At 41.3% G+C, this 13,639-nt stretch overlaps 1 protein-coding gene across 5 annotated transcripts in view; it reads left to right on the top strand.

The window, feature by feature from the left end:
* CDC42BPA (CDC42 binding protein kinase alpha) overlaps positions 1-13,639 on the top strand; it is a 329,580-nt gene that overhangs the window by 306,754 nt on the left and 9,187 nt on the right. For 3 of the 5 annotated variants that reach the window (XM_026658201.1, XM_029912986.1, XM_029912987.1), the window contains 3 exons: positions 2,890-3,013; positions 4,396-4,513; positions 13,343-13,525. In XM_026658201.1, the coding sequence (XP_026513986.1) occupies positions 2,890-3,013; positions 4,396-4,513; positions 13,343-13,525 (425 nt within the window). Of the gene's footprint in view, positions 1-2,889; positions 3,014-4,395; positions 4,514-11,120; positions 13,021-13,342; positions 13,526-13,639 lie in introns of those variants that run through there. The other 2 variants (XM_026658200.1, XM_026658197.1) reach the window with 2 other exon arrangements.

Consider the following 13,639-nt stretch of genomic DNA (forward strand, 5'->3'; position numbering starts at 1 on the left):
TTATGAGCCACCAGTGTGATACAGCTGTGAAAAAGGCTAATGCAGACTGGGGATGCATCAGGCAAAGTGTTTCCAGTAGAGATAGGGAAGAGTTAGTACCATTATACAAGGCACTGGTAAGACCTCATCTGGAATACTGTGGGCAATTCTGGTCTCCCACGTTTAAGAAAGAATAATTCAAACTGGTCAGGTGCAGAGAAGGGCTACTAGGATCGTCCAAGGAATGGAAAACCTGCCTTATGAGAGGAGACTCAAAGAACTTGGCTTGTTTAGCCTAACGAAAAGAAGGCTGAGTGGAGATATAATTGTTCTCTATAAATACATCAGAGAGATAAATACCAGGGAGGGAGAGGGGTTATTTAAGGTAAGCGCCAATGTGGACACAAGAACAAATGGTATAAACTGGCCATCAACAAGTTTGGGCTTGATATTAGATGAAGGTTTCCACAATCAGAGGAGTAAGTTTTTGGACCGGCCTTCCAGGGGGGGGGGGGGGGGGGGGGGAAACCTAACTGGCTTCAAGACTGAGCTTGATACGTTTATGGAGGGGATGGTATGATGGGACTGCCCACAATGGCATGTAGCCAATCTGCCACTGCTAGCAACAAATATCTCTAATGGTCAGTGATGGGACACTAGATGGGAAGGGTTTCCCAGGTGTCTGGCTGGTGGGTTTTACCCACATGCTCATGGTCCACCTGATCACCATATTTGGGGTCAGGAAGGAATTTTCTCCCAGGTCAGATTGGCAGAGACTCTGGGAGGTTTTTGTCTTCCTCTGCAGTATGGGTCACGGGTCACTTGCAGGTTTAAACTAGTGTAAATGATGGATTCTCTGTAACTTGAAGTCTTTGCTTTGAGGACTTCAGTAACTCAGCCACAGGTTATGGGTCTATTACAGGAGTGGGTGGGCAAGGTTCTGTGGCCTGCAATGCGCAGGAGGTCAGACTAGATAATCATGATGGTCCCTTCTGACCTGAAAATCTATGAACCTATGAATCTCTACTTGGAGATGACTAGGCATGACCAGTACATGGGGTGGGGAGATCTCCCCCTTTCCCACAGTTGTGACAAAAGATATCAGAATTGGAGTGTTTCATAAGAAATAGTGTCTTTGGAGTAAGATATGAATGAAGAAGCAGCTTGCATTGAGTTTCCAGATGTTTGGCAGAAGTATGATGTTCTAGCGATTTTAAGCAAGGTCTGCTAAAGAAAGTTAGTGTGTGAGGCCTGAGGTCCTTTCTCTGGCCTTCTGAATGTTTTTGAGCTGTTCTAGCCTTCTTTGCTATAAAGTTGTATGATGAAACCTTGTGGATTTTGTTGGTGTGGAGAAAATAAATTCTATATTTTGTAGATTTTCAAGGACATTGACTTTTCTTTGTCATATAAATACAGTGCCTTATTTGAAAGAATTGATAGAAAGGTATTTTGAGAATGGAGCGTATTTGCAGCTCTACTGTGAAATTGAGAAGAGCTTGTTATCATATGACATACCCCATAAATCCAAAGAAGTTTTATTTATCCTTGGTAGGAAATGGGAGTTATCTGAACTTGCCAAGAAATGAGGTGAGAGAGGCATTGAAATTGAGTAATACAATAGATTTTCTCCATACATTTAGGGTATTCAGTATAAGAGGGTTTGAAACAAAGAAATATTTTGGGTAGTCTGAATAGGAGACTTTTCCCCAATGATTATGGTAATAGGCAATTTCTTTCTATTTCTACCCAGTTGTTATTTTAATTATTGATCAATATTTGCATTGCTGTTGCACCTAGAAGCCCCGATCAAGGCCCACTGTGCTAGACAGGGTACATGTGTAATAAAGGCAGTTCCTGTCCTAAAGACCTTAAAAATTAGCATATGAGGAAAGACCGGTACATGAAACAACCAAGAAATGGGGAACCTGAAGGAAGGACAAGGTGATGTGAAACTGACTTGTTTAGTATCAGGGGGTAGCCGTGTTAGTCTGTATCTACAAAAACAACAAGGAGTCTGGTCGCACCTTAAAGACTAACAGATTTATTTGGGCATAAGCTTTCGTGGGTAAAAACCGTGAGGTTTTTACCCACGAAAGCTTATGCCCAAATAAATCTGTTTGACTTGTTTAGTGTTATTCCATAAACAAAAACTACTTTTTAAAGGATTTCAGTTTGTATTGCCCCCAAACTCTTAAAGCAAGGAAATATGAAGCCATGGGACACTCCTTTCTGTACTGTACCGTGTTGTCCACACAGCACATTTCTACTGGCAATGACAGACTCCATATTTTCACAAGGAACTTCCTTCTGCCTCCAACTGTTAAGGAAACACACTACTCATGACACGTTGATCTCCCTCGCACTAGAATGCACAAATTTAATTGCAACCTCATCAATATTAGAAAATATTCAGCGTATATACATGCATGGGTTAAACATGCTGTGTATTCTGTTTGTGGGGGAAAAGTGAAGTTATATTTAGCATTGAGACTGCAGTGGGACTGTTCAGTTGTAAATGTTGCAGAATCAGGCCATTACTGATTAAACTACGTTTTTAAAAGCTTTGTTGTTCTGTTCATAGTATTTCTGGTTGCTCAGACATAACTTGCATTCTGTTTTTTCCTGAGAGGATGTGACTTCTGGGGTGAATCCTCCAGTGTGACTCTAGAGTTGACCGAGTGTCCCGAGAGCCAATATATTTTGATCCACCATTGAGGATTTTTTAATTTATTCATGACCTTCCTGTTTTCCTATTTGGGCTTCTGAACACACCCTCCAGCTTTTTATGCTCTCTTACAGGGCAGCTGTCAGATGATTTAGGTACAAAAGCTAAATAAAATTATTTGTTCTAAATGGTTTATTAAATTACCAAGTAAGCAATCTCTTGGATATTTTTGATGTTGTTTCTAGAGGGAGATGAACTGGTAGTTCCTGAGACATCAGATAACAGCCGGAAGCAAATGGTTCGAAACATCAACAATAAACGTCGTTATTCATTCAGAGTACCAGAGGAGGAGAGAATGCAGCAGAGGAGGTCGGTATTCAACCTGTACTTGTCTTCTGTACATGCCTGTAGGCCCTGAAGGAATGTCTGTCTGATGTCAGTGTAGTATTTCATTTGTTAGAGAGAGTTGTTTTCAGACATTTGTCTTTTCACCATTGTGTTTATCCTTGATGTATAATTTGTATTAATACTAGTCTGGATATGAATATGCACTGAATATTTCAGTACTTTGATTCCTTTTTTAATAAAATATTTGTGTGAAACAGTTACTGTAATTTGGAATGCATGCCCCCACATACTGTATATACATATATATGTGTGTGTGTGCATATACTGTATATATAAAGATCTATAATAAACATTTTACAAAAGGAGATTACATTGCTAACTATGCATATGGATTAATTACTTTCAGACTCTGGTTCTGCTTTTTATTGTTTAGGGCAATACCATCTCATCCTCAACAGTATACCAAGGCATCTGTTTTTTAGAATGTATTACTTAACTGATGAGTCTTATGGAACTGTCATAAGCATGCTCTAAATCACAGAGAAGTCACCTGGAGGGTGGTGCTTCAAGACATGTATATGAAGTATATATGTCTTTAAAGGACTGTCAATCAAAATAGTCCAGAAGTATCTTTAGAGTTCACATCAAACCTAACTTTCATGTTACTGACCACTTCAGCCACCTGAGTTCCTTTTGCCCACAAAAGATTGCCAGCAACTGAGTTAAAACACATCTGAAGAAATAAATGTTTTTGTTCGCTACCAACTTTTCCACTGGAAAACATGGTTGACTTTCCACTTTGCTTCCTATTCGGCTCTAAGAAAAGGAACAACAGTTGTGCGGTGGTGCTAAAAAGCATAGTTCTTGTCTTTATCTTTTCCAAGTTGCTTGGGGTTCTATCTTGTATTTAAAAAATTATTTTGAATTCTGAAATGAATGCATCTGTGCCATTTTTGGAGAGCTCTTAAAGTAATTCTGACCATAGAATGTGAAAGGTAGTGCAGTATTCTTCTAATTCTTCTTTTATCTTCTGTCCTTCATCTCTGCCTCCATCTTTGCAGCACCAAGTCACCAATGAGCCCGCTTCTGCATCTTTTCTTGAGTACTGTCTCAGCTCACACTGGTTGTGCAGTCTCTGAATCTCAGTAACTATTTTGATTCTCATGGGTGTGGGCTGTTAGCCTGCAAAACAACATTCCTTTCTTCCTGCCCCCTTTCCCTTTTCCCCAGGCTGGGGGCTGGGATAGATCAGCAGGGGTTATCCTTCTGTTTAACATGGCCAAATATTTAATTTACCAATTTCTATTTTAAAGTAACAAATAATGAAACTATATTTATTTGATCTTTTTAATATCCATCTTTGTCATGTATAAAATATCTAAACTAAGTATTTTCTCTTACAGGGAGATGCTACGAGATCCAGAAATGAGAAATAAATTAATTTCTAATCCAACTAATTTTAACCACATAGCACACATGGGTCCAGGAGATGGAATACAGATCCTCAAAGACCTGCCTATGGTAAGCAAGTGGGAGAGAATATATGAATAAATGAATATATCTGCGATTGCATATAAAACAGATATTAAAATTTGGTTAGTGTTAAATATATATTTAAAATGTTACCATCTTTCATACAAGCAGCAACATAACTAGTGAAAATGGATATAAAGAGTCTGTACTGTCCAAGGTGGAATTTAAAATGACATTCATAGAGCTTAAGCATGAATGTGTGCAATTACATACTGGAGAGGCAGCTCATTGGTGGCTCTCGAGTTTATACTAGGGCCAGTTCGTCAGCCCATACAGGTGAGGCTCAGCCTAAACAAGAATTCCCAAAAGCTACAAAATACATTTTCCATATTCTTTTTTATGTAATTGATAAACATATGCAGTTTTAAGAACAAATTGTGATTTGATTTAAATGTCACGACTCACTCTCTCCAGTAGTGAAATGCAACACCAGAAAGTTTGAAGAAAGTGCTGCATGAGGCTCAAGTCTTGGTATAGCTAATTGTGCCTCAAGAAGCTGCCTTGTTACCGTAGCAACTTACCATGCCCAGGAGTCACTTTATGAAGGCATTGCTGTGGTAACCACAGCTTGGTGAGGTGATACAGTTAAGGCTGGGCTGCTGAGGGTTTGTAGGGAGTAGGTAGGGATGGGGCCTGTGCCCTGCACCTCCCCAGCTCCCTCCCCCTTTTGGTGGGGCTCATGCATATGCACAAGTAGCCGATGCTGTGTCCCAGGCCTGCTTCATGCTCCACCCCCTGCTCCAGCCTACGTAGCACGGGCTCCAGCCCCTGGGTCCACCTGTTGCTTCTTCACTATAAATAAGGTAAGCTTTCAATAGCTATTACATTAGGCAGAGGTGGTGTAGCGGGGTGGTCACCCGCTCCTGCCTTAAAAGGCTTAAAACAGCCCAGGGAGAGGGCTGTGGCAGGGAAGGAAAAGCGGGGCTGATTGGTGAAAGCAGCCTCAGCTGGGGGCCATGCCCCAATCAGGCCAAAGCTAGTTTAATGAGGGCCCAGCTGGCCCTTATAAGAGGGGCGGGGCCAGAAGCCACAGACAGTCTCTCTCTCTCTAGTTGTTACGAGGGATGGGCATGGCTGCTGCGTGCTGAGCAGGGTACCTAAACTGGAGCAGGGCTGGGGGAAGGCCCAAGGAGCTGGGGAGCTCCGGCCTAGAAACCCCCCAGGCTGCAGGCCTTGTTAAAGGCCAAAGAAGGTACTGGGGTTGCAGAGGCAGCAGGTCCAAAAAACCCCTTGCCGGTGATGAGTGGCACTTACACTGCAGTCTGCCCCAGGGAACGGGGGCTAGTTGAGGACTGGCAGTGGCCATAGACTGAAGCGAGGTGAGGATAGAGGGTGGGGGTTCCCTGGGGAAGGGAGACCCAGATTTGTGGGGGTACTGCCAGGGGGCAGCACCCCGGCCTGAAAGGGGCACTGGGGTCCAGGAGGGACTCGGGACCAGCAAAAGGCAGGACACCGGCCTGCAGAGGGCGCTCTGGAGCTGGAAAGGGAGCTAATTCCCAGGATAACCAGCAAGAGGCGCCACCGGTGAGTCGTCGCATCGCTACAGGTGGAAATAATGATTTTGTCGTTTGTGCCTCACCTGTCAAGAAAGTCAAGAGCCGCCATTAATTTATGCCCAGTCACTCAAATGAGCTGTTCATATAGCACACATTATGAGGGGAAAGCAACAACCCCTGCTCACAGTCCAAATTAATAGGGTTTGGACTTGGGTTCTCTGTGGAAATAAGGAGAGATGGGTTCCCCGCCAAAGGCCACGCAGCAGCTTTGGCACTGCTCCTACAGTCTCGGAACAGCGGTAGCATCTGTGGTGCCTGGTTTTGACTCATGCATAGAATGGCCAGTGAATCTTTCTCCTAACTCCAATGTTTCATTGCCATATGTAGAGCCCCCTGCTTGGTCTCTCTGCAGCCTGCTCCCCTTGTATAGTGGAGCCATATCAGTTCTACTGTGTTTTGGGCCCAGGTTTCATCCATGCTGAAGTTCCCATTTTCCACTGTCTCTAGCCAGGCTGCTGTGTCTGCTTGCATCACTGAAACAGAGCCTCTTAATAATTAAACACCCACTGAAGTGAATGAGTTTTGAGGGGCTGTGGCCTGAATAAGGATTTGTTCATGTAACTTGTAGGCATTTATCATAAATACAATGGGCATGATCATCTCTCTTAACTAAAGTTTATGGGCAGAAGGCAGCAGAAAATGTTTGCAACTGTTACTGGTCCTTGAGAAAAAGTGGAGAGGATGATGGTAAGGCAGAAAAAGGATGTGTGCAATGGTATTGCACTACTTAGGGTTTGGGGCATAATTTCTGACCTCAGAATGTTTGTTTTACCTCAGTTTTGCAGCTGATGGTACTTTGACATTGCACATTATCATAAAGCCCTGCCTATTGAACATTAACTACTTTGGCAGTATCTGGTCATCACCTGAGGAAAGTATATGTGCAGAGAATGAACACTCTCTAACCATTAATGGAGCACTCTGAGAATCATGGTATTGACAGCATGTGTAGTGAGAATAGGCAATAAACAACAAAAAGGTAATTACACCTCTACCCCAATATAACGTGACCCATATAACACTAATTCAGATATAACGCAGAAAAGCAGTGCTCCGGGGGAGGAGGGGGGGCTGCGCGCTCCGGCGGATCAAATCAAGTTCGATATAATGTGGTTTCACCTATAACGCAGTAAGATTTTTTGGATCCCGAGGACAGCGTTATATCGAGGTAGAGGTGTATTAGTCAAATAAGAACAAGACAGGTAGTGAAGTGCCTGAGGCAGATCTATGAGAACTTGGCAAACAGCCAGTGTTTATCTCAGGGCTGGTCTACACTTACCCCCCAAATCGAAGTAAGGTACGCAAATTCAGCTACGTGAATAACGTAGCTGAATTCGACATACCTTACTTCGACCTTACCGCGGTTCAGACGCGGTCCACACGCGGCAGGCAGGCTCCCCGTCGACTTTGCGGTACTCCTCTCGCTGAGCTGGAGTACCGCAGTCGACGGGGATCACTTCCTGGTTCGATTTATCGCGTCCAGACCAGACGCGATAAATCGAACTCGGAACTTCGATCCGCAGCTGTCGAACTAACCGGTAAGTGTAGACTAGCCCTCACTAATAAAGAACTGCTGGAAAAGGGCTGGTTTTGGATCCCAACTTCAGTTACTTTAAAAGAAGGTAATAATTTTTGGAGGTGAAGGGTTTAGGGTTAAAGCTATACATGGGAGACCGTTTCTTTTGACCTCTCCACTTTCAGCTGGAACTTTTAAAAAAGCATGACTTTCCTAGAGGAAGGAATATCTGCTTCTCCTGGAGGTGGGTCAAAAAGCAATACTCTTAGTCACCCTCAGTGGAAGGGAGTGTATGGGAGCCAATAGTTGCAAAGACTGTTAACCTAGCTCCACTCCTAGGAGCAAAACTGAACTGAGTGGAAGTGTGAAGTGTCCCTTTCTGAGCTAGTTTATCAAAATACATTAATCCAGTGTTAACATTTTAGAAGTGCCATTGTTTTTCCTCAGTGTCCCCAGTTCTAAAAGACTTTTAGCTCTAAACTCATTCTGATTAAACAGGCTTTATTTTAATTAAATGGTCTCATATTTAGAGGTAGGATGCGTTTTCTAATTCTCACCTGGGAATATGAAATTTTGGAGAAAATGTGTGATTTCCACTTTGCACTTAGAGTGGATTAAAGGACATTAAATTTATATACAGTGTAGGACTTCTTCACTACTGCAGTTTAGTACTGAAGTTAGCCTTAAGAACTCACTGCTATAAGTTAACATATGGACCTCAATGTTAGGATATATTACTGAGGTTAAACTGGATTTCACATTTGTTATTACAGTTGTGCCTGCAGTGCTACACGACTTAGGATAAAAATGACAAGAGTTATGTCAATCACCATGTTAATCACCTGGGGTCAGGAAGAAAATTTCCCCTAAGAAATGCTATGTGGGGTTCTTTTACAGCTTCCTCTTGAGAGAGACATGGTACTGGACTAGACAGACCTTTATTAGTCTATTTTGTTCACACTGAAGCAAAAAGGGACATCTGTAGTAAGAGCAATTTAAATCTAGACAGTAATTCTCTGCACTCCCTTTGCATAATTTCAGAATTTGTACCTGGATAAGGATTCTTCTCCAGGCAGCTGTTTCCCCTGCTGCACTGAAGTCCAAATACCATGTTTCTGGCATTACACTCTGTTACCATACAACTGAATGTGATGTTACAAATCAAATGTAATTTATGATGACTTCACTCAAGGATCAGTTGGGAATAGAAGATGGGCTGGGAGTGGGCAAGCCATTATCTAAACACAGAATACTTTTAAGGACTAGAACACGAGGTACAAAAATAAAGAGAAAGGGAGTGTTAGTCTGATACATCTCTGTGCTTTTCCTGTATGACAGTTCCTCTTTGAAGGAAAGGAAATAAATGCCTTTGAAATTATTTCACAAGCTCGCGGCTTGTTATGAACATTTAAATAGCGGTGTACATCTGACTACGTAATAATTCTGATTTGGGATTTTTTTATTCATGGTGCGCAGATTACATTTTCTGCCTTAGAAAATAAAGTGTTCATGAAAATTATTTCCAAGAAATTTGGAAAAGATTGGAACATTTTATTTTTTGAACTCCTTTTTAAAGCAGAACTAGACAAGGACAAGCTCAATACTTTTTACATTTCTAGGTTTCTGCCACTCGGGGGTGCAAACTGTGCAGGTTAATCATGTCACATCTAAAATGCATTTGTCAGACTATTTTTCAGCTCTAATTTTTCTTTTTATTTGAGAAAAGTCAAAGAATTGCATTTGTACAGTTTTATATTTAAAGTAAACAATGCGTCCTTTAAATGTTATAATGCAAAAATGTTAAAAAACAAAAGCTGAAAATACGAAGAAGAAAAAAAGGGCTCAATTTTCCACCCTTATTCATGTGAGTGAATCCTTAGCTACCCCAGTCCTACATGAGGAGCTGCTAGCACGGACCCATACACCCAGTATGAGATTTCATTGAAGTCAATGGGATGCTGCACAAACAGAAGGGTCCTTGCCAGTAGCTCCTGATGCAGGATAGATATTTAATCATAGGATTGATGAGAGGGGTTTGATTGTGAGATATGGAGACTTTTATCTCTGGCTCTACAGTTTGTATCTAGCTCAAGATGGTAGTAATGTAAAATAACTGTTGTCTAACATCTCCTTGATGACCGTTGTCAAATGGGTTGAGTTTCTAGTGGAGAACTGTCCCTACAACGAACACATCCACTATCACAGTTGGCACTAACTGAAATTCTCAGGGGCAAAGCCAAAGACTGGATGAACTATAGAGCTTAAACTCCTAAAGTTGATCCTCCAGATCCAGGCTGAGGTACATTGGCACGGCAGTGTGTGAGGAAATCCTGTACTGTCTATGCCCATGCTGTACCCGTTTTTTCATGAGCAATAAAATGCACTTTTAAAAAATTGAGGGGCAGGGAGGAAAAGGAGAAAACAGGCTTAATTTTGTACACTAATCCCTCTTCTAAGTGTCTTATCTGTGTCTTCCTTTTGGAGTACAAACTTCTCTGAGCAGGGACTGTCTGTAAATATGTCTTGTACAGCACTAATTTAAAATTGAATTACAATTTTAAGATTTTAATTTCAAAACCTTGAAGTTATAAAATAAGAATTAGTAAAATGGAGAGTTTTTAGCTGTTCCAAACTATGGGACACATTCTTCAAAATAGATTCCAGCACATGGACATAGAACTGCACAGCATGTATTTTTGAATTTGCCTGTAACAATATGTTCATAAAGACGTCATTGCTTTGTGTGTGCAGTTTCCAGGTTTGAGGGTGCTTATATGTACTTTGTGAGCATAGTTCAGGCATCTGTTTTTGAAAAGTTGACTGTTTAAGGAGTAAATCAAACTGTTGGATGTGATTGGAGTAAATTGCTGCCTTTTAACACAATGCTACACTGTACTCGCTGTGGATTTACCCATGCATCTGCACATAGCCCCATTGATCTCAATGGGTATGTCTGCACTGCAGCTGGGAGCAAGTCTCCATATAGGTCGACAGACTCGCACTTCAGGGCCTGCACTAGCATGTTAAAATTAGCAGTGTGGACATTCCAGCTTGAGCAGAAACTTACGCTCTCTAGCCCACCCAGTCCTCTAGGCTTCAGAGCCTGAGTTCCAGCCTAAGCCAGAACATCCACACTCCTATTTTTAGTGTGAGTCTGTCTGCCCAAGCTGGAAGATTCGCTGCCAGCTGCAGTGTAGACGTACCCAGTGGGGCTCCGGACAGGATCTGTCTGCACAGAGCGCGGTGTAGGATTGGGGCCGTGATGGTGAAAATACAAAAGGCAATGAAAACTGTGAAGTTTTTAACAACTATACTTCCATTATATTTTAATGGTTGGTTTGAGTCTCTTTGTAGTAAGTGGGTTCACTTCCTTAAAAGAACAAAAGTTCTTATCTGCCACTAACAGAGCTGTAATTATATATGTTATATGCACTTAGTTCTGGATCACTGTCTTGATTTGTGTAATTTAGAATCATTCCTGTTAGTATCCCCAGACTTATGTATTTACACTTTTTTCCCCTAGCAGCCTGTCACCAATTAAAATCACGTGAACTTTTGTCCTGGCAATTCAGTACATTTTCTGGCCTCCCTTCTGCCCTCTTGATTCTTGAAGCCACTTTATCATGGATGCTCCCTTATAGTGAAGATCCGAATTCTGGAATTATACTTACTGCAGCACATACCAACTACCTGTGTCCATCGGATATGCAGGACTGATTTTACATTCATACTCTGCATGCCTGATATTTTCCGTACAGGACTATTCTTGACAGCCATTATATTTGAATTTGTATTCATTATACTTAAATCTGACTTCATGATGCATAATTCATTATATTTCAGTAACCAACCAGATTTACTGAAACACGTAGAATTTTACATGCAGAGGCATTTGGAGTAATTATTATTATGTACTTTTAGTATTACGTAAAGCCAGTGGGAACCCTGCATTTGAAGACATACTATGATCCTTGGAGGGAGGATTGGTTTTCAGAAGTGCTGCTATATCCTGGCATTTGCACATTAATGCATGCTGGCTTAACATTTTTATGGTCTGCTGTGGGCCTGCCGTCTGCTTCCAAGCTTCTGGTATTAGGACTTTTTTCCCTTCCTTATTGGCTTTTAAAACATACCTTCATTCTGCAGCAAGCACACTATTCTATACAGATTGCTCAGCAACCTCTGCTTTCCACTTGGGACCATTATCAGAAAAGTGGCTTCCCTTACACTGATGATAGTACTAATATCCTAGATTCTGCTAACCGTATTAATAGCAATTAGTATACATTATACACCAAATGCTGTAAATCAGTAATTGATGCTTTATTGACGTGCAATGCTTCACAACACAAAAATGTAAAAAAGCAAATTGTTGGGATCTTACCAGCTCAGATTAAGGGAACAGTAGAGAACAGTAATAACTATTGTTTGATACTGGAGATAATATATATTGGGCTATCACTTAATGTTTTCCTAAACTTCCATAAATTCCTTGGGTAAAATGTAGTGCCTTAGGTTTAGCAGACAAGTCACCTGATTGATTTGCAGCTATCTTGCATCGTATTTTATTTTTTAAATCCTAACATTGCTCAGGTTCTTTTTTTCAAAAGTTGGTGAGATCAGTTCGACAAGGGAAAGAGAAAGGGCTGAAGATTAGGAAAAACTGGTCTAGTTTGCCAGTGGCTATTGGCCATTCCAGCCCAAAGCAGATTGACCTGCTGAATATGCACATATGGAATGATTCTGTAGATGGAGGGAAAATGAGAGTTAAAAATACATCTCCAGGATATAGAGTCTTCGCATCGCAAAAGCTCCTGTATCAGCACATTCTTTGGAGACTAAATAGAAATTGGTTTTGTCTAATTTGCAGATTTAATTCACTTTTTTCCTTTGTCTATATTTTACATTTTGGGAACAAAGCACCCAACAATGCTGAGTTGACCTATAAAAATACTTGCATTTCTGAGTATCTTTCTGCCTCATGCACTGAGGGTGTAATTCACTGCTGCATAGAGAGACAGTACAAGACCTAAAGTCCTCTAGGTCTTATTTGGGGCTTTACTGATGCATAGACTTTGCCTTGTCCTTCTACACTGGGTAAATTTCACCCCACTAGCCTGAAACTAACCAGTTCCCCTTCCCATGCTCACCTCCATTCCTGCCCTGCTGACACACTTTGTTCCCTGAAACTATAAATATAATATATCCTTATGTTGACTGGTTTTTTTAAATGAAATCCTCAAAATGTCTGCATAACAAGAAGCAGGTCTTAAGCTTTTTCATTGTCGTACCCCCAAATGTTCCCTCCCTTACCATTTCATCTTGGTTCACTTTCCCTTGTTTGTGTTATGTCTAACTTAGATTGTAAGCTCCTCAAGGCAGGGATCTGATGCTTTTCCTTTGTCTGTAAAGCACCAGGCACATCTATGGTGCTGTTTGAAGTATTAAATAATAATAAATATTAGAATCCATTCCCAATGAGTTACAAGTTTGATTTGTTTAAAGTTTATGGCAGTAGTAAGGGTCACAGGGACATGGGATACAATGTAAAGAAGAGGATAAGGGGGTGGGGAGGGTAATCTAAGGATCTGTCTATTTTCTTGCAAGCAGGATACTTACAGTGAATTTGATCCAGTCTTTCAAATTATGCTTATCCCTGCAGATGGTGTTTGTCAGTAATTTCGCCTCCTGTATAACCAGTGAAACGGTCCCTCATTATCTTTTTCTCTCTGTTGTCTTTGATAGCTGTGTTTTCCATATCCATCCCCTCATCACTTCAGTCTGATCTCCTCTCCGAGCAACTTCGAGCACATCTATCACATGACTGTTAATTCAGCTGAAAAATTCCTCTTTTATGATTCCATAAACCCTGCATACTCCCCATCTCTGCGCTCTGTCGCTGGTACACCAGCCTTTGTGACTCTGAGGGTATGAACGGCTGAGATGGGTGTTCGCTGTACTAACACTGTGTGGTTTTCCTTTTGCCTAGCTAATAACATGGGAGAAACAAAACTTTGTGAATGGTTTCTTTCACCTCTTAAC

This window comes from Terrapene carolina, unplaced genomic scaffold (assembly GCF_002925995.2).
Source record: "Terrapene carolina triunguis isolate 2854851 unplaced genomic scaffold, T_m_triunguis-2.0 Scaffold406, whole genome shotgun sequence".
Lineage (NCBI taxonomy): Eukaryota > Metazoa > Chordata > Testudines > Emydidae > Terrapene > Terrapene triunguis.